General features: G+C 41.0%; 1 protein-coding gene across 4 annotated transcripts in view; it reads right to left on the reverse strand.

The window, feature by feature from the left end:
* The window catches only part of mapk10 (mitogen-activated protein kinase 10), a 75711-nt gene that overhangs the window by 26699 nt on the left and 23493 nt on the right, over nucleotides 1–25519 (reverse strand). The window contains exons 6-12 of one of the 4 annotated variants that reach the window (XM_060935358.1): nucleotides 25289–25454; nucleotides 24867–24938; nucleotides 15858–16040; nucleotides 12821–12945; nucleotides 11399–11422; nucleotides 7296–7359; nucleotides 6305–6382 (exon numbers count right to left, since the gene is read on the reverse strand). In XM_060935358.1, the coding sequence (XP_060791341.1) occupies nucleotides 6305–6382; nucleotides 7296–7359; nucleotides 11399–11422; nucleotides 12821–12945; nucleotides 15858–16040; nucleotides 24867–24938; nucleotides 25289–25454 (712 nt within the window). Of the gene's footprint in view, nucleotides 1–6304; nucleotides 6383–7295; nucleotides 7360–11398; nucleotides 11423–12820; nucleotides 12946–15857; nucleotides 16041–20846; nucleotides 20919–24866; nucleotides 24939–25288; nucleotides 25455–25519 lie in introns of all 4 variants that reach the window. The other 3 variants (XM_060935357.1, XM_060935356.1, XM_060935359.1) reach the window with 3 other exon arrangements.

Here is a 25519-nt window from a genome sequence, read left to right on the forward strand (position 1 = left end):
GCTGTGACAACAGCAGTAAAAAACACAGAGCATCGGTATTACGGTGGCTCACACCAGCGTGCAAACGCGCTTAGTGGGCTCGCACTAAGCCCACGGCTGCGAACAGCGGTATAGGCACACAGTGGTAATAAACTCAGATAAACTAGTGCATATAACGTAAACAAAAAGGATACCTGAAAAAACAAGCTTACAGCCAACCGGCAAATGTACATAGCTCAGAAATACCACGCAGGTTACAAATTAGTGGAATGTTAAACAAAGAAATCAGGATTTCGTACCTTACGGGTCTCTTACTTATGGTCTCGTATGAGGCGATCAAGGTGAGAGACTGAACCGGGAGCAATCTCTGCTATTTATAACGCGAGTCGTTCTGCTTCCGGAGGTCATGGACATGACTTTGTTGACATATGGTCTCGGTGATAGGCAGAACGAAGGTGATAATTCCTTTTTTTAGACCGTAGTGACGGTCAGAGCGAGGTCGAAACAGATTAACTGGATATGATTTTGACGAAGAAAAACCATGACAGATTTTGTCTGAGGTAAACTTCCATTAGCTTGAATAGCCTCATAGCTCGAGTGGAAAAACAAACAAACAAACAAAAATAACAACGAAAAAGCAATACATTTGATAAAATGTTCTTTTAAGGCAATGTGATTACAAAAATGCACTTGGAGACAAAAGCACATGATCCTTAAGTCGGCATATCAGGTGAAAATTCAAATATGTTTAATCCGTTCTTGAGATATTACAAATCAAAGATTGAAGAAACGACTTAATTTTTAGAAGATGGCCGTAATATTCTGTCTGTGGATCACATGGTCTAAAATGGGCCTCATTAACCAATGAGATCAAATGTTTTTTCTTCATAATTTTCTATTTTTCAAGATATTTACACGGAAATTGGCAGCACATAGATGGTTGGATACTGAATACAAAGTTTGAAAAATTTGTATAAACAAATTATACAAATTTGTATTTAATTAGTATGAATTATGCTAATTAGGTTTAAAAAACTGTTAAATCAGTACACTCAATAAAAAGGTAATAAAAGATTATTTCTAATCCCGTCTTTGTGCTCTGTAGGCCTTTGTATTTCTCAAAAGTAGGGCCTACTAGTGTTTATATGAAAGAATATAAATGATTATTTCTATTAATATTTACAGCTTTCAAGGCGAACCTCAAAAAAACTGTCTGATCCACATCCAATAAACAATTCACATTAACTCAACTGAAATCGACGCTCGCGTTTCCGACTTCGTTTTTTTTATCTCATTCCAACCACTAAGATCTCAATATTTTTCATCAAAACAACTCCAGTTCTATTCTAAAATATTTATTTATTTATAGTAATTAGTTTCATTTTAGGCGGCACGGTGGTGTAGTGGTTAGCGCTGTCGCCTCACAGCAAGAAGGTCCGGGTTCGAGCCCGTGGCCAGCGAGGGCCTTTCTGTGCGGAGTTTGCATGTTCTCCCCGTGTCCGCGTGGGTTTCCTCCGGGTGCTCCGGTTTCCCCCACAGTCCAAAGACATGCAGGTCAGGTTAACTGGTGACTCTAAATTGACCGTAGGTGTGAATGTGAGTGTGAATGGTTGTCTGTGTCTACCGGTATGTGTCGGCCCTGTGATGACCTGGCAACTTGTCCAGGGTGTACCCCGCCTTTCGCCCGTAGTCAGCTGGGATAGGCTCCAGCTTGCCTGCGACCCTGTAGAAGGATAAAGTGGTTAGAGATAATGAGATGAGATGAGTTTCATTTTAAAAAATAAGTAGGTAAAGCTATGAAAACTCATTTCAAAGTCTCCCATGAATCATAAAATCAAAACTAGCAGATGGAAAATTTTGCTGAATCCTTCATCAGAAACAGTGAGAGTGAGAGAACATCGCTATAAAAGTGATCTGATTGATACTGACAAGTAGTCTGGTTAACACCAGACCATATCACAAGTGAAATATGGTCTGGAATCCGCCTATTGAATTTCTCGTAGGGGAGGTGTGGTTTACGATTGTCAACGGCCGTTTATTGGACGTTGAGAATGTCTATCATTTGGCGTATGGCCAATCATGGCCCATGGCCAATCATGGCAGTTGTACCCGGTGACGTAGTTAGAGCGACGAAGAAGACGAAGAAGAGAAGGAAAGAGAAGGCAAAACAAAAATAGGAAAACAATGGCACCGAACGATTACTGCCGTTTTAAAACAAACTTTCGCTCTAAACTATTCAGAACAATGTCTAAAGCTTGATCGAAAGTTTGGTTCGTATCGCTCGCCGCCATGTTAAATGTGATCCGTAAACAGTCCCAAATAAACTACAAGCTTCCGTTTGTCGAGTAGTACGCGTCACCGTCTTTCCACCCCTCCCCACTCTCTGATTGGCTCCCTAACTCAGGCGAGCCTTTAGACCAGGGGTCATCAAACTAAGGCCCGCGGGCCGACTCCGGCCCGCCACCCCCCTTTGACCGGCCCCCCAGCCCCTCTGCCCCCCACCACTTGAACCGGCCCTATGAGGCAATCCCCAAAAGTGGTCATGGCCTATTTTTTTAAATTGCTTTTTGGCAAATAATAACGTCTGCATCTTGTATTTTGTTGATTTTATCAATTAAAATTGATATTTAGTTATAAAATGAACTATTCATATTTTCCGAATTTTCGTCATATGCTCGCGATCAAGCAGTGACAGGCAGCGCACGCGCAGAGAACTGTCAGTGTTCAGGACAGCAAAATGGCGAGCAGTAAACGAAAAGCTGACAGAGAGTGCAGAGTTTTTAAAGAACAGTGGACCACCGATTATTTTTTCATTCAGTGTAAGGACCGTGCAGTTTGTCTTGTATGTAAAGAAAGTGTGTCGGTTTTCAAAGAATATCATCTGCGTCGTCACTACGAAACCCGCCACAAAGAGTATGCTAGTTTGCAAGAGCAAACAAGAGAAGACAGGATTCGGAGGATGAAATGCGGACTGGCTGCACAACAGAATGTATTCCTTCGCCAAACCCAGATCAACCAGGCTGCTGTCCGAGCTAGCTATAAGGTAGCTCACCTACTAGCTACCCATGGAAAGCCGTTTACTGATGGGGACTTTGTTAAAGTATGCACGCTTGCTGTGGCTGAGGAGGTGTGTCCCGACAAGAAGGATGCGCTCAACGCGGTGAGTCTCTCCGCACCTACTATGACCAGGTGAACCGAAGATTTGGGGGACAACGTGTATGACCAGCTGAATGAGAAAGCAGCAGAATTCGAGTTTTTTGCTTTGGTCATGGATGAGAGCAATGACGTGCAGGACACAGCACAACTGCTGTGATCTATTGCTCATATTATAATTTCACTGTTTTTTAAAATGTATTTATTTTATAGGCCTATTTATTTGACCTTTATTAAGTGCTGCACACAATTATTATTAATAATATCAACAGGCCTACCTACAATTTATAATTTTCCACTCACCTTTGCCAGTGTCAATCACCTCAACTAGGCAGATGTTTCTTACCTTGACAGCTTTGATGTTATTTTTATTAGAAAATAAATAAATGGAATATCTGTGGTATTTCAAATTAAAACAAAGTGTGAAGACTCGATTACTACTTTTGCAAACCACTAGTAAAGATAAACAAATATGTGCCAGGAATCAAGTGTTGATATAGTAGTGTGGATATAGTAGTGGGGATATAGTAGCGGGGATATAGTAGTGGGGATATAGTAGTGTTGATATAGTAGTGGGGATATAGTAGTGGGGATATAGTAGTGGGGATATAGTAGTGGGGATATAGTAGCGGGGATATAGTAGCGTGGATATAGTAGTGGGGATATAGTAGTGTGGATATAGTAGTGTGAATATAGTAGTGGGGATATAGTAGCGGGGATATAGTAGTGTGGATATAGTAGTGGGGATATAGTAGTGTTGATATAGTAGTGGGGATATAGTAGTGGGGATATAGTAGTGGGGATATAGTAATGGGGGATATAGTAGTGGGGATATAGTAGTGTGGATATAGTAGCGGGGATACAGTAGCGGGGATAGAGTAGCGGGGATACAGTAGTGGGGATACAGTAGTGGGGATATAGTAGTGGGGATATAGTAGTGGGGATATAGTAGCGGGGATATAGTAGCGGGGATACAGTAGTGGGGATGTAGTAGTGGGGATATAGTAGTGGGGATATAGTAGCGGGGATATAGTAGTGGGGATACAGTAGTGGGGATACAGTAGCGGGGATACAGTAGTGGGGATACAGTAGTGGGGATATAGTAGTGGGGATATCGTAGTGGGGATACAGTAGTGGGGATACAGTAGTGGGGATAAAGTAGTGGGGATACAGTAGTGGGGATACAGTAGTGGGGATATAGTAGTGGGGATATCGTAGTGGGGATACAGTAGTGGGGATACAGTAGTGGGGATACAGTAGTGGGGATATAGTAGTGGGGATACAGTAGTGGGGATGGCTGTGCCAGGCTAGTAATCTCTGCTACACAATGAGGCCTGCTGGTGGTCATATTTGTCTGGGTCATCCAATTCTATGTTATATAGCTGACCCGACCCCGGCCCCCCATCACAGTCAGGAACGACAATGTGGCCCCCAGAGAAAACAGTTTGGTGACCCCTGCTTTAGACCATAGTTTCCATGCTGTCTTTTCAGATCGGAACGATTGTGCAAAGCAGCATGGGATTTCCCAGGCTAACTGACAAGTAATCCAGTGGGAAACCGATCAGAAGAGAGAGAGAGAGAGAGAGAGAGAGAGAGAGAGAGCCTGACCGCTTTCCAGTGACTCGAAAAGAAAAGCACCAGCAGTTTCCCGACATCCTGCGAGCAGAGTTTTTACTCTGTTGTACCGAATTCAACCTGCCGTTATTCCCAAAGTACTGAACAGATCTTAACCAGATCCATTCCTTTGGAAAGCAGAGATTATACGCTTTTTAATGATAGTATTCACGATAGAAAATATTCAAGAGTTAAGCAATGACAGGTTTAGAAGCTCAGATGAGTATCTGCATGGACAATTTTCACAGCACAGCCAGCGAACGTCTGATACGCCTAGCTTAAATGCTTCGGAAATATATTTTACTAGAAATGTACTGTAAGATCAAATGCCATTGGTCAGATCGGTCCCACTTTTCCATGTACATGATCTCCTCAAGTGTTTTATTCCACTTACACCACACAATTTACCTTTAAAAAAAATAATGTTCTACTTTTTATCCATTTATAGTTACTCAATGTTGTGGAACATACACAAAACATAACACCATGTTCAATAATCTGTTTATTATTAACCTCGCTGTTGTAGAAAAAAAAAGAATCACCACCTTCTTGACCAATCAGAATGGAGAATTCAACATGAAGACACTTAAAGTGGGACTGTAGGATCTCACTGTTGCTGCAGCTGCATTCAATGAGCCTTTAAATCGTTACGAACAGCATCTGGATCTTTTATTTCACACAATGAAACAGTGATGGTTTTGTGTGCACTTGGTATGTTGAGACACGACAGAACGAACATCTGACATGCTTCAGGCAGACAGAACAGCACAGCCTGGTTTCCTGCTTTCATGCTGAAAAAAAGACCCCCCCCCCAAGCTTTAGGTTCTTTACACGTACAGCACGACATGAATAAATAATGCAAATGTGTGAAAAAATCATTGACGGATTTAGCGCAACATTAATATTCACCTTACACGCAATGCAATTATGCAAGTTTTCAAAAAAAAAAAACAATCACGATGAGCTGGTGTTTATTCTTTTATTTAAAAAAAGGGGGTAAAAGATAATTTGGGGTAGATCCCATCCTGAGGAGTAGACGAGAACGTGGGGAGTTTCACTGCTTGGTTCAGGAGTTACTGAGACTCATATCAAGCTTCCTCTCTGATTCTTTTCCAGACGTTGTCTTTAAAGTCTAATCCTTATCGTTTTTGTTGCCTTGGGTTTTGAGACTTTGAGACACAAACTGAATGAGACTCCGCCAAGCCCCGATTGGTTGAATGCATTCCTTTCATGGATGACATATTAAGAAAATTCATCTCTGATGTGAATGTATTCGTTTACAGGATAGTCGTTAGAATAAATGTATTTCCAGATGGAAAAATTGTAAGAATAAACTGCACTGTACGCGTGAAGAGCTTCAGACCAAAAAATGCTTCATTCGGTTTAATCTGAGCGCAGGAAACCACGGTGGCCGTTGTGTCACAGGAAGACGGATGGAGGGAGGGAGGGATGGGATGGGATGGGAGGGATGGGATGGACAGGATGGAGGGATGATAAAGAGGAGGAGGAGCGCAAGAAGCAGCACTTACAGAGAGCTTAGGCTATGCAGTGAGAGTACCTGAAGGAGAAGGCTGTCCCTTCACCACGCCGTTCTTCGTTCGCTCCTCAAAGTTCATCACTTCTTTATAGATCAGCTCTGGGGGGGGTGGAGGGAGAGAGAGGGAAAGAGAGAGAGAGAGAGAGAGAGAGACATAGAGTGACAGAGAGAGACACACAGAGACAGACAGAGAGAGAGACAGAGATGGGGAGAGAGGGAGAGAAAGACAGACAGACAGACAGACAAACAGAGAGAGGAGACAGAGACAGAGACAGACAGATAAACAGAGAGAGACAGACAGACAGAGAGAGAAAGATACAGACAGAGACAGAGAGAGAGACAAAGAGACAGACAGAGAGAGAGAGAGAGAGAAATGGGAAAATCTATTTAATAATCACATCTTTGTTGCAAATAATTGCATAAGATCATTCTCAATCACACACACACACACACACAAAACTGGTAAAAAATACATCAGTCTGAGGTTTATCTAAAAGTGTGATGAGTTTATTGTATATTTTTAGCCTCAGCCTCATTTTATTCAAAAATAGCTTCCAATACTGCAATAAAAAAAAGTCTGTTTGCAAATATGGAATAAAACTGTGACATTAGCAGGTGTTGTATATCCATCCTGAGCATGACAAGTGTTTCTAGTGTTTTATAAAACAATACAATTAGTATTTTATTAATTAACAGGATAAGCAGCTACAGATGATGGATGGATGGATTTTATTAATTTTCATAGAACAGATTCATGAAAAGAGGATGAGCTGGAACAGGGAGCCCATCCCCGTCCTCATGCACTAATACAGATTTACTGCGTATCGCTCCTATTATTTCAGCTGGACTCAATCGTGTTGACATGCAGATCTCTTCTATAACGATTTATTGTGTGATTAAAATCATCTGAGATTTAATCCCTGACGTTCCAACGTGAAATTCCAGCATGATTAACCTGATCTGTGAGGGATTAGAGGAGTGGAGCTGACTCTCAAGCGGATTATGGGTTTACCTTTCCACTCTTCGATAGAGTGTTCTCTCTCATCCAGCTGCTTGTCGTAGATCTGAGGAGGAGGCTGAAGGGAGAGAAAAAGAGACGGATAAGACGCCAAGGTCATTTTATTTTAGCAAACTGAGCTTCAGATCTAAATCGTATTCCTGGGAATAGAAATAACATGGGAACATTGATTTTCTGCAGCATCAACAATGCTTTAATTTATGTTTTGAGATGAATTTTTTTGCACAGTATGGTTTATCACATAACAGGACATAAAATTTATAAAATGTCAAATACGTCTCTTATGTGACATCACTTCTATGCTTCAGTGCACCACTTAGCATAACATAACGGATTTGAGTTTAAAAGTAACTCAGTAAATTATACAGGGAACATAATAATAATAATAATATTCGGCTTGACTGTGCTAGCATTGGCCTGCGCTAACACTACACCGGCTGGAAGGTAACTGGACTGTCGCACTAACAGCACTGAGTCACGGGTAAGCTAGCGTTGGCCTTTGAGAATGCTGATATGAAGAGTGTGTATGTATAATAATAATAATAATAATAATAATAATAATAATATTGGTTGGCTTTTTATCGTGGTCTATCAGATATATTCCATTTGTCTTCAATGCATTCAGTATCATGCTAGCTGAATGGAATATATCTGATATACCACTCAACGCCAGCCAATATTATTTAAATATATTACTAACCTGTTAGCAAAAAACCCTGACTTAATAAAACAGTTATGATAATGCTAGCAAAATCTAGCGTCATTTTTCTTGCTAGCAAACATACTGTAGCTAGCTACTACTAGAGAGGTAAAAACTTTTGATAATCTATACTGGTAACTGATTAATATTAGTACAGTGTTGTGTTAGATAACGTTGAGATGTAATTTTTGCTAGGGATTTTATTCGAAACAGTTTTCCTCGTAAAGTCTAAGATGTAACTCTAAACGGTGGTGATGATGTCATGTGATGATTTACTGCAACTTTCTAATTATTCATTTATGATCTTCAAGTGGGGCGGCACGGTGGTGTAGTGGTTAGCGCTGTCGCCTCACAGCAAGAAGGTCCGGGTTCGAGCCCCGTGGCCGGCGAGGGCCTTTCTGTGTGGAGTTTGCATGTTCTCCCCGTGTCCGCGTGGGTTTCCTCCGGGTGCTCCGGTTTCCCCCACAGTCCAAAGACATGCAGGTTAGGTTAACTGGTGACTCTAAATTGAGCGTAGGTGTGAATGTGAGTGTGAATGGTTGTCTGTGTCTATGTGTCGGCCCTGTGATGACCTGGCGACTTGTCCAGGGTGTACCCCACCTTTCGCCCGTAGTCAGCTGGGATAGGCTCCAGCTTGCTTGCGACCCTGTAGAAGGATAAAGCGGCTACAGATAATGAGATGAGATGAGATGTTTTTTTATATGATCATAGTTTTTTCTTTAAATATATATCACTTTATTCCTTTTCTGGGTCTTTGATTTTCAGAGTCTGTAATAAACAGGTTAGCACACAGAGAGAATAAACAATACAGAATTTTACCACAAATCCCAAACAGTAAAATAGTCCTCCTTATTTTTTAACCAGCTCAGAAGCAACAGCCCCGCCCACTTGTTTTCTATTGGCTCACAAAACTATGGCTTGTGAATTCACAAGTCAAATTTCACAGAGATAAAGTTGGCACAAAGTGAAGGAAAAAGCTACCAGCAGCAGGTGGGTCTGAAACACCTCGCATCCATATCCAATGCTCCAGTTGAGACTGTGTTCACTGCACTGTTTGGGAATCGGGGTGTTTGGTTGATATTTGTTTGTATTTACTGCTGGTGACTGATGGTGAATGTTAGTGTTTGGTGTTTCATGGAGAAGGTTCGTTGGAGATGTGCTCATGAGTCGCAGTGTTCGCCTGAGATTTCTTTCTAGTTATTTTTGAATCTTGGTGTTTGATGGTTAAGGTTTGTTGGAGAGAAATGGTGGGTTTTGTTTGTTTGTTTGTTTGATTTTTTTGAGAATATTGTTTTCAATGGATAATATATACTAGTGTTACTCTAAAGTTGGTCATGAGAAACTACCATACAGTAGTTTGATGATGAATGGTGGTGAATGTTCAATGGTGAATGTTGGAAAATGTTGGTGTCTGATGGTTAAGGTTTGTTGGAGGGAAATGGTGGGCTTTATTTATTTATTTATTTATTTAGAGAATATTTTTCAATGGACTATACAAACTGGTGTTTTATATAAAGTTGGTGATGAGAAAATACCATAGTTTGATGGAGAATGTTGGTCTTTGATGCTGGATGGTGACTGGGGTGTGATGGAGAATGTTGGTCTTTGGTGGAGAATATTAGTGTGTGATGGAGAATGTTGGTCTTTGATGCTGGATGGTGACTGGGGTGTGATGGAGAATGTTGGTCTTTGATGCTGGATGGTGACTGGGGTGTGATGGAGAACGTTGGTCTTTGGTGGAGAATGTTGGCCTTTGATGCTGCATGGTGACTGGGGTGTGATGGAGAATGTTGGTCTTTGGTGGAGAATGTTGGTCTTTGATGCTGCATGGTGACTGGGGTGTGATGGAGAACGTTGGTCTTTGGTGGAGAATGTTGGCCTTTGATGCTGCATGGTGACTGGGGTGTGATGGAGAATGTTGGTCTTTGGTGGAGAATGTTGGTCTTTGATGCTGCATGGTGACTGGGGTGTGATGGAGAACGTTGGTCTTTGGTGGAGAATGTTGGTCTTTGATGCTGCATGGTGACTGGGGTGTGATAGAGAATGTTGGTCTTTGGTGAAGAATGTTGGCCTTTGATGTTGGATGGTGACTGGGGTGTGATGGAGAATGTTGGTGTTTGATGCTGGATGGAGAATGGTAGTGTGTGCTGGAGAATGGTGGTGTGTGCTGAAGAATGTTGGTGTGTGATGCTGGATGGAGAATGGTGGTGTGTGCTGAAGAATGTTGGTGTGTGATGCTGGATGGAGAATGGTGGTGTGTGCTGGAGAATGGTGGTGTGTGATGCTGGATGGAGAATGGTGGTGTGTGCTGGAGAATGGTGGTGTTTGATGGAAAATGTTGGTGTGTGATGCTGGATGGAGAACGTTGGTGTTTGATGGAAAATGTTGGTGTTTGATGCTAAATGTTGGTGAATGTTTGATTTTTTTTTAGAACATTGTTTTGAATAGACAACACATACTGGTGTTTCTCAGAGAAAGTTGGTGGTGCAAAAAATACTAAAGTTTGTAATCAATGTTGAATGGTGGTGTTTGATGGTGAAGAATATTCATTTTGATGGAGAAAGCTGGTGATTTTATAGAACGTTGGTGTTGAGGTATCGACAGTTTGATGACATGTTGGAGTTTGTTGAGGAAATCTCTGAGTTTGATGGAGAATGTTGGTGTTTAGTGGTGTATAATGAAGAATGATGGTGTTTTGTTAAAGTGTGATGAACGTTGCTGCTTGGTAGTGAATACTGTTGGATGCAGAATGTTGGTGTTTAATGATGAATTATGGTGAATGTTGGTGTTTGTTGGAGAATATTTCAATATACTCAATTTAACAGTAAACGTTCACATCACATTTTGATGATGAATGTTGAAGAAATTCTGGAGTTTGAGGATGAACGTTGGCGTTTTGAAATGTTAGTGAGCGTAGGAGAATCAGAGTAGGAGTCTTAAATCAATGGCATGAAGAGTAAAAGGTGCTCAATAATATTCTATTAGAAAGATAAAAAGTGGAGGGAAAAAAACCCAACTGCAAATTACCTTGAATTATTTACGTCAGTCTGGTAAAAGTGTTGTCGGTTAAACTATGCTTGATCTGAACCAAGTGAAAAATCATCTGTTCTTTTTTTCCATGGCTGCTACCGTACATATTCTACATCCATGTTCACCATGGCAACCAGCCTTTCCAGGATGATGTGAAGAGGGAGACACTTAAATTCCCAAAGGGGCAGAATTTTAGCTTAACACTTACTGTAAGGATTTTAGCTCTTTTACTTAATTCTCTTTGCCTTAAAACTCCACTCGATTTGTTTCACATGTAGTGTACTTTTATATATCTTTCCCAATCTGTTGGAGATGTGAGAGGGTTTGTGGGTGCAGAGTGTATTGTTGGACCAAAAGTTTTATTTACCATGGATATCTGAAGATCTTTGGCCTTCATCAGTGAAAGTGTGACAGTGGAGAAGGGGAGAGAAGAGTCAAACAGATGAGTTAAATTTTGTTAAATTTCTATTGACTGTATGTTCATTAAAGTTAGACGGCCTTTCGATTTCATAAAATCGGTGAAATTTAGTTCCCTCTGAAATGTGGTGATTGTGATATCTGTTTATTTCTGTAATATCTCACAAAATATCAGGCCATTCTGTGGCTGGGAAGTTATTTAATTTGAGGGGATTAAAGCAAATAATGTGCATGAAATCGCTCGCTTGGCGCAGTCAAGCAGACAGAGGAAGTCCGTGTGCGCATGCGCAGGTTTACCTTCTTCTTCTTCTTTTGGGTTTTACGGCAGCTGGCATCCACAGTGTTGCATTACTGCCATCTACAGGTTTCCCTTTGAGCGTGCACTGACAGTTCCGTCATTCTGTCACTAAATGAACAGCTGATCACACCGAGGTGCTCGCTGAGCGCCCATATTTATTAGTTTGGTCCTGCGTTTCCTTTCCTTCGTATATAACATAACGTCTTTTCTTCTCACTTTCTTTCCGTTACTGTAGTCGCTCTTTCACGTTTCATTCACACACTCACGTCCTCCATTTTTCTCTCCTGTTTCAAATTTGTATCCCACAATGCCTTGCGTGAACGGGGAAAGCCCACCACGTGATTCATGACGTAGTATCTTGAATTGGGTCATGGTGAAGCAGGAAAAAATAGCAGAGAATTTAGGGCCATGTGGTGTTAAATTCATTAATTGTTCTTTTTTTTTTAAACTAATAAAATTGGAAGTCTGTGATTCGAATTCAGTAGCTTTCGGTCACTAAACAAAAATAATTGAGTGTCGGGAAAATTCTTTTTATGACCTACACTTGAAAAATCTGAAAGGCAGTCTACCGTTAAAGAAATGGTACAGTTATAATAAATAAGCCAGAGTTCACACGAAAAGGTGACCATTTGCTTCCTCGGGCAGTGCAACAGAGACACGTTACGAACAATGAAACAACAAATCTCTGGCTTTGGTAGATTCAAAGAGAGCGGCTCTCCATCTCCACTTTCTCAGCTTGGTTTCAGTAAATCTCACTTTCACTGTGGTTTGTATTAGATTATAGAAAAAAAATCAAAGCAACTTCAGCTACCTTTCCATTTGCAATTAAAGCGGAACGTAGCCTGGGAGTCTGGATTGTGGATGACGTAACACTTTTATGATTATGAGTGAGTTTTCCTTCTTAACATCCAGCTAGATAGTTTGGGATTTTTGTGCTGCTGGTATGTGTATCAGTTGGCGAGTTTATGTAAAATCATCCCACTCTGTTCTGTCTTGAAGCCATTGGGTCAAATAACCGAGCTACGCATGACTCCAGGTTTACGATCAATAATTCTGTGTGGATCTGATACTCACCGCCTCCACCTCAGACGGATCGTACCACACATTGATGTAGGGGTGCTGGAGGGCTTCGTCCACTGATATCCGCTTAGCAGGATCGATGATCAGCATTTTAGAAAGCAGATCTCTGGCCTGACTCGCTGCAGAGACACAGAGAGAGATGGTAGAACGAACACACACACACACACACACACACACACACACACACACACACACACACACACACACACACACATCTATCTCACTGTACTGTCTATTTAGAGAAGTGTCCTCAGTGTGTCCATTTGAGACTAATCTACTGATCTGATGAATCGTTTTATTTTTATAAATTTTATAAATCTGGTCTGATATTTTCTGACAATTTAAAAAACATGGCACAGGAATATTATCAAGTGCTTATACGCATCAACACAAAAACACCAACACAAAGTCACGGTAAAATAAACCTGATTTTCTGTCTTAATAATATGAATCAAATCTGTGGGGTTTTTTTTTCAGGACTGTGTAGATACAAGTCTGATCTTTCATCCCATATAATATTTGAGTGGTGAATATATATATATATATCAGGAGTGAACAAAACAAATGAGTGAAAATGTTTTCAACACGAGAAGATAAACTTCTTATGTTCATGTCACCGTGTAATAGGGATGCGTACCAAAACCCACGTTCAGGTTCAGGTCCGGATTCGAATCCAGAAGTTTAGGTTCAGGTCCGGACCTAATAAGTCCAGACCTGAACCCATGGCATATTTGAATAATGTTATAACAGCATAACGCGAGCAACTTGGCAAATGTCTTGCAATGTTAGAAGTACCTCCAGCAGTGTGGATAACGCTCTCACAAAGTTTACACTTTGCCTGGTTCTGTGGGAGTTTTGTTACATGGTCCCATACCCTGCTGCTAGTACACCGCAGCATTGTGTGAACCAGGGAGGTCAAACAAACATGACCCCGTCTGCTGCCGAGAAAACACAAGACCTCTAAATGTCCAATATGGCGCCCACTGGCAGCCACGCGGTGTTTAGCCAATCACATCGCTAGCTTCCCTTGACGTCATCCAAATCTCACGAGCAGTTGCGACAACTTGCGAGACTTCGGAAATTCAGCAATGGCCGCCATACACAGTGATGCATGAGAATGTTTTCGTCTTTTTCCAGCGCAAATTTCGCGATCTATGGAAGGTTCAAGATGGTCTAGAATGAAAAGGATATATGTGAGTGCTAGATTTTTTACAAGTCCAGTACCGAATCACTGGGGTTTCGGGTTTTTTGGACCTGAACCAAAACGTTTTTACAAGTCCAGAACCGGTCCAGCGTGCTGGTACGCATCCCTACCGTGTAATGTTCTTTATATTATATGGACACATCCACCCACCAAAAAAAAAAAAAGATGCAAGTTAATCACAAGAATTTTAATTTTGAACCGGTTCACCATTTTGACAACGTACATCCAGTCAGCGGGAAAACACTGGAAGTGACATCATCAAAGTGAAATATCGGGAATTATTACACATCCAGGACACTTTTTCCATGGAATAAAAACGTGTTCTATTCCCTTCTAGCAGGTTTCATTCATCTGGTTTGATAGCATGCAATATTGTTAGCATATCGCTTATCCTACGTGTATTACGTCACTCTACCCAATGGAGAATGAGCATTGAATATGGTTTACGATATTGCACGGTTGTCAAGACAACATGACATCACAAGAGGAGATGTAAAACTTTTGCGCTAGCGAGTGACTGGGACAATTTGTAAACAAACATAGCCGCCAGGTTTTCTTTGCTAAATACGGAAGATTTTGAGAGAATTTTGGCTGCCAAGTCGCTCCGTTGTGTGTAGCTGTCAGTGCTGATTTTAAAAGTAACTAAGTAAATTACACAGGGAAATGAATACTGAAGAGAAGTGAAGTGTGAGTGAAAAATACTGTAGCGAGTGTGCGTGGAAACAGAAATCTTAGTTTCTTGGTCATTAGTCTGTGCTGCTTGCTCTCAGTAGCACTGGCTTGATTGCACTAGCATTGGCCTTCATTAACACTACTGCTGAATGCTACACTGGCTGGAAGGTAACTGTACTACCGCGCTAACAACATCAAGTCACAGGTAAGCTCACGTTGGCCTTCAAGTATACTGATATGAAGAGAGCGTGTATGTATAATAATAATCATATTGGTTGGCTTTGTTTCATGGTATATCAGCTATATTTCATTCAGCTACTCATCTTCGACTTGTTCAGTATCATGCTAACTGAATGGAATATATCTGATATACTATGAAACAAAGCCAGACAATATTATTTAAATACGTCACTCAGATCTGTGATGGATTTTGTACGAAAAATGCAAGTTTTTCAACACAGGAAGATAAACTTCATATCTTCAATCCAACATGTGATTTTCTGTTTTAGTATATCGACACAGTCACAAACAAAAAGTACCCAAATTTATCGAAACAACTCACTCATCGATTTCCTCACGAGTGACAGATAGAGATTTACATCACAGTTTTGGTTCTCCACGTCCCGGATGGAGCTCAGATGAAAAATAAGAGTGGCGTATTTCCCAGTAAAACACTTGTGTCTATGTAATATAACGGTGTATTGTGGATGTTAAGAATTTGAAATAATGTAGTTTTTACTTATAAAATATCCACCATGAAGTGGCAGTATGATGATCATGCTAATTTCTGATGGAATGGCTACAGGATTCTCAGTGTTAAGTAGTATAGCTTCCCATAACAAATCATCACATTACAATCCGGTTAATGCGCCAAATTTTAATTTAATATCCCTCAATACCTGATAAGATGCTTTATAAATATAAACATGAGAGATTCTCAAAGGTGCTCCAACAGGGAAAAAATCCCTCACACAGACAGAACTATTTAACGAGTGGGTGTTTGACGGTATTCTATTGTGTTAGAAATGTAATTAATGTTTGAGGTTCTTCATTACACAAGTGTTCATAGAAATGAGTGTTTTACACCCACAGACAGTCAACAAAGCGAACCGAACAGAGAAAAGCAATACCAGCCTCATGATCACACAGATGTACCTTTGAGTTTGTTGTGCTCCGAGTCTGCAGGGAACAGGCAGTCCGGGAACAGCTTAGGGAAAGTTAGGCCGGCATATTTAGGTCGGTTCTCCACGTAGTTCCTCACTGTAGGCTGGAGCTTCTTCATGAACTCGGGCGATGGCGTGCCGAGCTGCTCAATAACCTTATTCCACTGATCAATGTCTGAGCAGGACCACAGTTAGGGGAAAAAAGGCAAAGGGGGGTAAAAAAGCCTCAAACATCAATGCTTTACAAGAAGGACTAATCATGGAGACTTGTAGCCTTCACTGAGGTGAATTTCTTTTCTTCAGTATTCTTGAGAATAATGAGCTGATACACCTTCCACTTGTGAGGTTTGCAGTGCCAACAGGTCAACCCAGACTGCTCTACCCCCCAGTCACAGATTCCAGGGCCTCCTGAGGTAATCCCAAGCCAACTGTGAGATAATCTGTCCAGCAGGCCCTGGGTCTGCCCCAGAGTCTCTGTCCAGTAGGGCATGTCTTATACACCTCTCCTGGGAACCGACTAAGGGGCATCCTCAGCTGGTTCCTCTCAATTCAGAGAAGCAGCAGCTCTACTTCAAGGCTCTCTTAGATCGTCAACCTCCTCACCCTATCAGAGTGCCTAGCAACCCTGCAGAGGAACCTCATTTCTACTTGTGACTTTATTCTTTCAGTGACTGACCATAGCTCATTACCCAAAGGAGGTGATGCGGACGTAGATTGCCTTGCCTGGCAAATAGAAAGCTTCATGCCAAATAATCTGGCCTCTTTTGACTTGATGCCAAAAAGTATCATGTTCAAACAAATGGAAAGTATGTAGACTGGATTAGCATACTCGCATGACCCTTTATAAAGTTGTGCACAATTACAGTAACTATAGTCCAACGCTCAATGCCCTGGGTCGAAGGCTAGTTGTTCCTCTTCAATCCGAGGTTAAATTATCTAAATCCTAGGTTATAAATTGACTCTTCATGGGAGGCCAAGAAATACAAGTTCAGTATCATTGGAATACACCAATTATTTCTTTTTTTAATTGGGACCATCATCCATGTCTGCAAGTCCAATGACACTGCACCAGATCTCCATGTGACACTGAAGAGGTATGTCGAGTACACAACCCCAACCTTGTCCAACATCCAGCCTTTCCACTATTAAGTTTTTTAATTGCCATTGTAACCTTAGCCACAGAGATGGACTCCAAAACACCAGAGATTTCTGGCACTGCCTCCTGAAGGAGACAGCATGTCCACTTGGTAGTGGAGTTCCTGACGGTGCTCCTACCATCACTTAACAATATCCCCAGTAGACATCAACACTCCCTTGCACTTGCTCAGCATAGCTTGTGCATGGATTCATCTCCCCCTCCTGAGGTGTTAAATCTTTGGGGCCATCTCATGGGAATCACCAAACTCATGCTTCTGCAACTGCTTTTAAGCAACCCTTCTGGCTCCCATATTTGGAAGAAGAAGAAGAAACCTTTATTCGTCACATGCACACTTCAAGCACAGTGAAATTCATCCTCTGCATTTAACCCATCTGAAGCAGTGAACACACGCACACACACTCAGAGCAGTGGGCAGCCACACCAGAGCGCCCGGGGAGCAGTCAGGGGTTCAGTACCTCGCTCAAAGGCACCTCAGCCCAAGGCCGCCCCACGTTAACCTAACTGCATGTCTTTAGATTGTGGGGAAAACCGGAGCACCCGGAGGAAACCCACGCAGACATGGGGAGAACGTGCAAACTCCACACAGAACCTTGCTGGCCGCTGGGTTCAAACCTGGAACCTTCTTGCTGTGAGGCGACCGTGCTAACCACTACACCACCGTGCCACCCATATACCTCTCACATGAATCAGGAGAATCCTCCATTAGCATTATTCAATATTATTCTATTTGGCAGCTTCCCTACATTTATGGTTATCATCATCGCAGACACCAACAGCCTTCTTACAACTGTGTTTCCATTGCAAGGATCTAGACTATCGAAGACTGTCCAACATGTGCCTGCATCTTAACTGGCATTGCATCTGACCCCCTTGTAGGTGATGAGCCCACAAAATGGCTACATGTGGCCATTTTGGGTTGAGCATGAATGAGTTACCTGGATGGCATGGACACCAGGCCCCTGTCTATGGACACTACCCCCTGGTCTGGCTCCATGGGTGGGTTGGGTAACACTAATCTGGGCAGGGTTTAGTTTTTTGGTACCGTTTAATGGAGGTCATTAGGATCATTCTTTACATGACCGCTCCCTTCAGATCTACGTCAGCTCCTGGTGATTCTAGTCCGAGGGTTCACCAAAGTACATAAGCACCTTGATCCGCAAAAGGGCTTTGAGATGAATAACTAGAAAACAAGCCAAGATTTTACAGTTTTATGGGTTATGTTTAAGCGACTGTCTTTGGGATTTGACTTCAAAAACTTCTAGCATTGCCCAACAACATATTACACACCACTGCTCCCTGTAAACGCAAGGCTTATGCTTTTTTTTCTGTTACTCGAGTCACAACACCTTTATACAGCCTCAGAATGTGAATAAAGACTTTCACTCTGACTGAATTCCAGACACCCTGTAAACATTTTTCCATGACCGTGTGTTCACCGGGTCTGGGTTTCTTGGGCACAGATTCAAAATTTGCATATAAACGGGTAGATGAATGGCCCAGTACTGATGCCATAGCCATGGTAGATGCCATGCAGGCAAAAACTGGGCCAAATCAAGCATTCTGTAAGATTTATCCTGAGCTTCATCTGCATTGCTAATTTCCTTGGCTCTTTAAGACAGACCTTTTGTCGAGTTTCTGCTCTGACAGTTATTCAGAATCCTTCAGGACTTTCAATTTGGGAGAGAGAGAGAAAGAGAACGAGATAGAGAGTGAAGGAGGGGCAGATACGGTACAGAGCAAGAGAGGGAGAAGTTAAAAAAAACAGACTGAGAGAGAGAAAGAGAGATTAAGGGAAAAATCCTCCACTTGACATCGCTGCTGTTAAATGGCGGATTTTTGGTGAGGTGTGACAAACATGTCTGCTTAACAGAAACACAAAGAGGTATGTGTGTGTGTGTGTGTGGATGCCTAGCAACAGAAGGCCAGAATATACATTGCTAAGAAGAAGAGCGTTGCTGCAGGGATCTCGGTTCCCCTTGGGGAGTCACATGACTGTGTTTTTTATCTTGGTTTCCCATGATCCCACAGATGACACAGGCATCCGAGAACACATTACCTCATCCTGCCGGAATGCTCTCTCTCTCTCTCCCTCCCCCCTGCATCCATCACAGTCTGGTGAAGACATCACACAAATTTCATGCGAGCTGAAAGACATCATCACATCTTCCGCCTGATGGTTTTCTGACTATAATTATTAGCTGTTAATCGAGTTTTGCTGCCAAATTGACAGAAAATGACATAACCTCATATCTGTGATTAATTTCTCACAGAACTGAGTCCTTGGTATGTTTTATTTCTGTGAATCCTGATGTTTGTGTCATGCATGGTCACATGATCATTGATATATTCCTATCTTTATTTATAAAGGGCTTTGAGACACCAAGCTGTCTCTTGGATGCTGCTTGACTTGAAAATGCGAGCTATGCTAGTTTCTAAAACCACAAAATATCCTAAAAAGTCTTACCCCCACCACCACCACCACCACCACTTATACAATATACCAGTTAAATTCTTGATTCGGATTGGTTAGAGGATGTTGGTGAAGGTTACTATTAAATGATCTAGCCAGTGTTACAGGTTAGCTAAACATAAACTGCGAGATATATGGCTGGTGTTACTGAAACACAGTAATAAGATAAAGGTTTGTTATTAGAGCTGCTAGCACTAATAGTTTGATATTTAGCTGCTGTTATTTTTTAATAAGTAAAAATTTGCTAACTGTTTGATAAAGCTAGATAGCTTATTGTTAAATTTTCTCACTAGTGTTGCAATAAGGTTCTGTTTTATGTGTTGGTTAGGAAGCAAGAGTAGATAGCATTAATTGCTAAATAGCTAGCATTGGTATCCATAATATAAGGTATTAAAGCTGTACTGCCTTTCAGATTTTCCAAGTGTAGGTCATAAAAAGAATTTTCCCAACACCCAATTATTTTTGTTTAGTGACCGAAAGCTACTGAATTCAAATCACAGACTTCCAATTTTATTATTTTTTTTCTAATAGAACAATTAATGAATTTATCTCCACGTGGCCCTAAATTCTCCACTATTTTTTCCTGCTTCACCATGACCCAATTCAAGATACTATGTCATGCATTACGTGGTGGGCTTTCCCCGTTCACACAAGGCATTGTGGGATACAAATTTGAAACAGGAGAGAAAAATGGAGGACGTGAGTGTGCGAATGAAACGTGAAAGACCGACTACAGTAACGGAAAGAAAGTGAGAAGAAAAGACGTTATGTTCTATACGAAGGAAAGGAAACACAGGATCAAACTAATAAATATGGGCACTCAGCGAGCACCTCGGTGTGATCGGCTGTTCGTTTAGCGACAGAATGATGGAACGGTCAGTGCACGCTCAAAGGGAAACCTGCGCATGCGCATACGGACTTCCTCTGTCTGCTTGACTGCGTGAAGCGAGCGATTTCATGCACATTATTTGCTTTAATCCCCTCAAATTAAATAACTTCCCAGCCACAGAATGGCCTGATATTTTGAGATATTACAGAAATAAACAGATATCACAATCACCACATTTCAGACGGAACTAAATTTCACCGATTTTATGAAATCGAAAGGCCGTCTCGCTTTAATGAGGTACAGTCATAGAAGTTAGTTAGTTAAATGTACACAGCTAGTTATGTTTTATAGCACTGAAAAATAGAATAATGGTATGCTGTGATAGTATCTGAATCAGAATAATCGCAAAATCATGAAAGATTCCACTAAATCTAGCAAGTTTCAGTCAGAGGTCTGTCACGAAGGTTGATAAACATTAAGCTAAAGAACTAGCTATTGGTGTGTGAGTGTATGTGAAGGATACGATCAGTGCCGGGGAACAGCACACTCCCTCTTATCAGCTCTCCAAAGATACAGCCTACGGACCACATGTCCACTACAACACACACACACACACACGCGCGCACAGAGATACATGACTGACTAGCATGCACATCAGACAGGCTCACAAATGGCGGCCTGATCGGAAATGGCGCCTTCTGACTGAAAGTGACTCTCAAACACACTACTGCTAATCACACACTGCCTCTGCCTGCTGGGATAAATAGCACTGAAGTCGAGTTCACACCAGAAAGTGAAACGTCAATCATGTCTCATACGATTTGTGGGCAGTACAGTCATCAGATGTGAGAGTGTCCTTTTTTTGTCTACAGTTTTGAGGCAGATAAACTCAGAAACTAACCATCATCAGACAAAATTCAGCCAAATTTGTGTACACACACACACACACACACACACACACACACACACACACACACACACGCAGAGGTGTGACCTGGAATATGTGGATGCTATAAATCATATATATTCTTTCAGAAAAGCATTGGGATGATGAGACTTTCAGGAGTGTGTCTGCATGCGTATGTTTGAGACGCCACACACACACACGCAATTAATCCTGCATTACGTCGTATTGCCTCTACAATTACCTAATCACACAGGACCGTAATTAACACATTCCACCCAGCAGCAGGCTGCACTACACACGCAAACTGCTGTGAAAATTAAAAAAAAAAAATTAAAGTGCAGAAATAATCAGCGAGTGACTGGTCTGGATTTCATCCACTATTAAGAGGATTGTTTTAAAAGTGCAATTCGTAAAAATGCACCTTTTAAGATCGTTAAAGGAGCAGTCAGTATATTATAACCTTGGAGAATTTGAGATATCGGTAAAAATTTTCTTCATATTCAGGAACAATAGCTACTCAGCAGAAAAGCTCCGGTCCATTGAACAGCAGGTTGTAAACAGGAAACAAACAAAAACTAAAAACACGATGTGGACCACCAAAATCCAACGAATTGTGACAAAGTGGTGTCAATCATATTGTCAGTGAAATGTGGGTAGGGTGTGTTATGAGGTCTTTTTCGGGGGGGCTGGCTGGCTGGCATGACGTGTGGTGTATTCACAAAATAAATAAATAAATAAATAAATAAATGATGCTGACTGCACTTTACTGTAACGTCATGTACACTCCTAAACTGGCACGTTTTTAGTCGTCTTTTAATGAACGAATATCATTCGATATTGGTTTTGTACACTCTTCTGTGTGTTGTGTTCCCATTTCTACTCCTTTCAGTCAGGTTTGGATTTGTATTACCAAAGAATAATGGTAGTGTGTTAGAGAAATATGATTCGACAAAAATTGTTTTGTCTTTGGGAGCTGATGAAAGATGAGAACAACAGCCAAAAGCAGTACTGCAGAGAAAGACAGGATTAGACCGATTATATGCTAAATCTACAGCTTCAAATGAACTCTCAGTGCACTAAAGAGGGTCTGGAGTTAATTTAACACTAAATGAGTCGAGTTCATTAGTTAGCTATGGATGATAGTGGTGAAGCAGAGACAGAGGTGCTATATGCATGGACACTGATCAGCTATAACATTAAACTCACTGACAGGTGACGTGAATAACGTTGATTATTATACATACAGGACGTTTTTTCCATGGAATAAAAACATGTGTTCTATTCCCTTCTACTGAGTTTATTGATAGCATGCAATATTGTTAGCATATCGCTTATCCTCCATGTATTACGCCACTCTTCCCAGTGGAGAATGAGCGTGCAATATTGTTACAATATTGCACAATGTCAAGACAACAAAATGTCACATGGCAGAGATGTAAAACTTTCACGCTAGTGAGCGACAGTGACAATTTGTAAACAAACATGGCCGCCAGGTTTGGTTCGTTAAAAACAGAAGATTTTGAGAGAATTTTGGTTGCCAGGTTGCTCCATTGTGTTTAGCTGTCAATGTTCATTTTAAAAGTAACTAAGTAAATTACAAAGGAAAAAAATAAAATAAAATAAATAAATTAATAATAATAATAATAATAATAATAATAATAATAATAATAATAATAATAATAATAATATTCGGCTTGACTGCACTAGTGTTGGCCTTCACTAACACTACATCAGCTGGAAGGTAACTGGACTGCCACGCTAACAGCATTGAGTCACGGGTAAGCTAGCATTGGCCTTCAAGAATACTGATATGAAGAGAGTGTGTATGTGAAATAATAATAATATTGGCTGGCTTTTTTTGTGATATATCAGATATATCCCATTCAGCTACTTGTCTTCAACTCATTCAATATTATGCTAGCTGAATGGAATATATCTGATATATCACTCAACACCAGCCAATATTATTTAATTATCTCATCACAATGGCACCTGTCAAGGGATGGGATATGTTAGACAGCAAGAGAACAGTCAGTTCTTGAAGTTGATGTGTTGGAAGCAGGAAAAATAGGCGAGCTTAAGGATCTGAGCGACTTTTTTGGTAAGTGCCAAATTGTGATGGTGAGATGACTGGGTCTGAGCATCTCCAAAATGGCACATCTTGTGAGGTGTTCCTGGTATGCAGTGGTTAGTACCTACCAAAAGTACTCCAAGGATCTGAAGGACAACCGGTGAACTGGTGACAGGGTCATGGGTGTCGAAGGCTTGTTGATTTGCATGGGGCATGAAGGCTAGTCCATCATGTCCAATCCAGAAGAAGAGAAGAGCTCCTGTAGCACAAACTGCTGAAAACATTAATGTTGACACCTTTCTGTTTTAACCAGCATTAACTTTTTCAGCAGTTTGTTCTACAGTAGCTCTTCTGTGGGGTTGGACCATATGGATTAGCAGTCACCACCTTGGATACCCTTTGACCCTGTTGTTGGTTCACCGGTCGTCCTTCGGATCCTTGGACCACTTTTGGTAGGTACCCAGTCGTCTAGCCATCACAATGTGGCCCTTGTCAAAGTCGCTCAGATCCTTACACTTGCCCATTTTTCCAGCTTCCAGCGTGAATAATCAATGTTATTCATGTCACCTGTCAGTGGTTTTAATGTTATAGCTGATCAGCATATAAAGATGCTTGTTCACTTTAATAAGAAAGTAGAAAAAAAAAACCTAATTCACTCTGTCGAAGCAACGAAGTTTGGTTTTGCACTTAAGTAAGTTGCAACTGGTATTCGCTAATGTTGAACCAATAATCACCTGATTTATCTCCACTCCAGCAAAAACAATAGTGAGATAAAGATTTTTTTTTTCTGTGACCAAGAGCCTAATTTTTGTTCTCTAGGTCGCCAAGTGCACAACTCATTTCGCTCATGAATACAGAATGAACGTGTTCAACTACAATACGATGGACACAAGGATACATTAGCTATTTTAAAGGTATCGCCAACGTCACAGTATATGAACACTTCCACACTAGCAGTAGATAAAGTATAGCTGAGCTTACATTTATGCAAATGAGTATACATTGCTTTTAACCAATCAGGACAAAGTAAACAGGCTCAAGGTTTCAAAAATTAACTCAAAGAAACCTTATTAGGGTCCTTGCTAATTGTTCACATTAGCTTGGTAACTTGCCAGCAAGATCAAATAAGCTAGCCAGCCGAGGATACGGCTAATGAACTTTATAATCAAAACGACTTTCAAGTGCTTACAGATTTAAAAAAAAAAAAAAGGAAACTTCAGATTGTTTAGACCCAAAAATATGAGCCATACAGTTTGATAATATTTATTTGATTTCCATATAATAAAATTTATAAGCAGACTTAATTTAAAAGCACCTTGGTAGCTTTGATAAACTTTTCTACATCTGTCTAAATTGGAAGAAAACTAATTTAAAAAATGAGTTAAATTTTTATTTTCTTTGAAATCTCCATGAGCAACACTGGAAATCCAGTCACAGTTTCATCTAAACTAGCTATACCAGTTTAGCATACGGCTAACCATTAAATGATGTCAGTTTTCAGTATCACAGTATATCTTATAACAGCAATATTATATTTTTTTTGTTGTTGTTGTTTGTAAGGATACAGTCTCGGCCGGGGAAGAGGATTTTGTGGCGCACCATTTCACCCATAATGCAACCAACTGACCAAATATCCACTGCAGGGACAGAAGCAGGAAGAAGGCAGAAAAGAGGGAGAAATGAAGAGTTAGCGTTAGCATGTTAACCATGGGTTAGGATTAGCACTAGCATTAGCATGTCACCACTAAAACACAGAGTTAGAGTGAGATTTCTGAAGCAGCACTGATTTTAAATCAATTCAGTGAAATGGTTAATGAGGTTGGGAAAAGTCGGGGGCTAACGACTATTCCGCTAATTAAAGACAGTAGAGCAGTGAGACCTCCGGCGGTCTGGGTTTGACAGGAAATCTATACACCAACCGCATATGGAGCTAAACACACACACACTCAAATTTTACAAATAAAGAGCTAGCACTACTGTGTCCTACCATTCTCTTTATACCCCATGCCCAGAATGACCTCTGGGGCTCTGTAGTACCGCGTCACCACATACGGGGTCATCATGAAGCTGGTCCCGGCAGTCCTCGCCAACCCAAAGTCCAGAATCTTCAGCGTGCAGTCTGACTTCACCACGATATTGCTAGGTTTCAAATCCTACAATGTAGTGAAAGGAAGCTAGCTAAAGTTAGACAGTGAGATACCAGAAGTCTTGCTAGCAC

The sequence above is a fragment of the Neoarius graeffei genome, chromosome 12 (genome assembly GCF_027579695.1).
Source record: "Neoarius graeffei isolate fNeoGra1 chromosome 12, fNeoGra1.pri, whole genome shotgun sequence".
Lineage (NCBI taxonomy): Eukaryota > Metazoa > Chordata > Actinopteri > Siluriformes > Ariidae > Neoarius > Neoarius graeffei.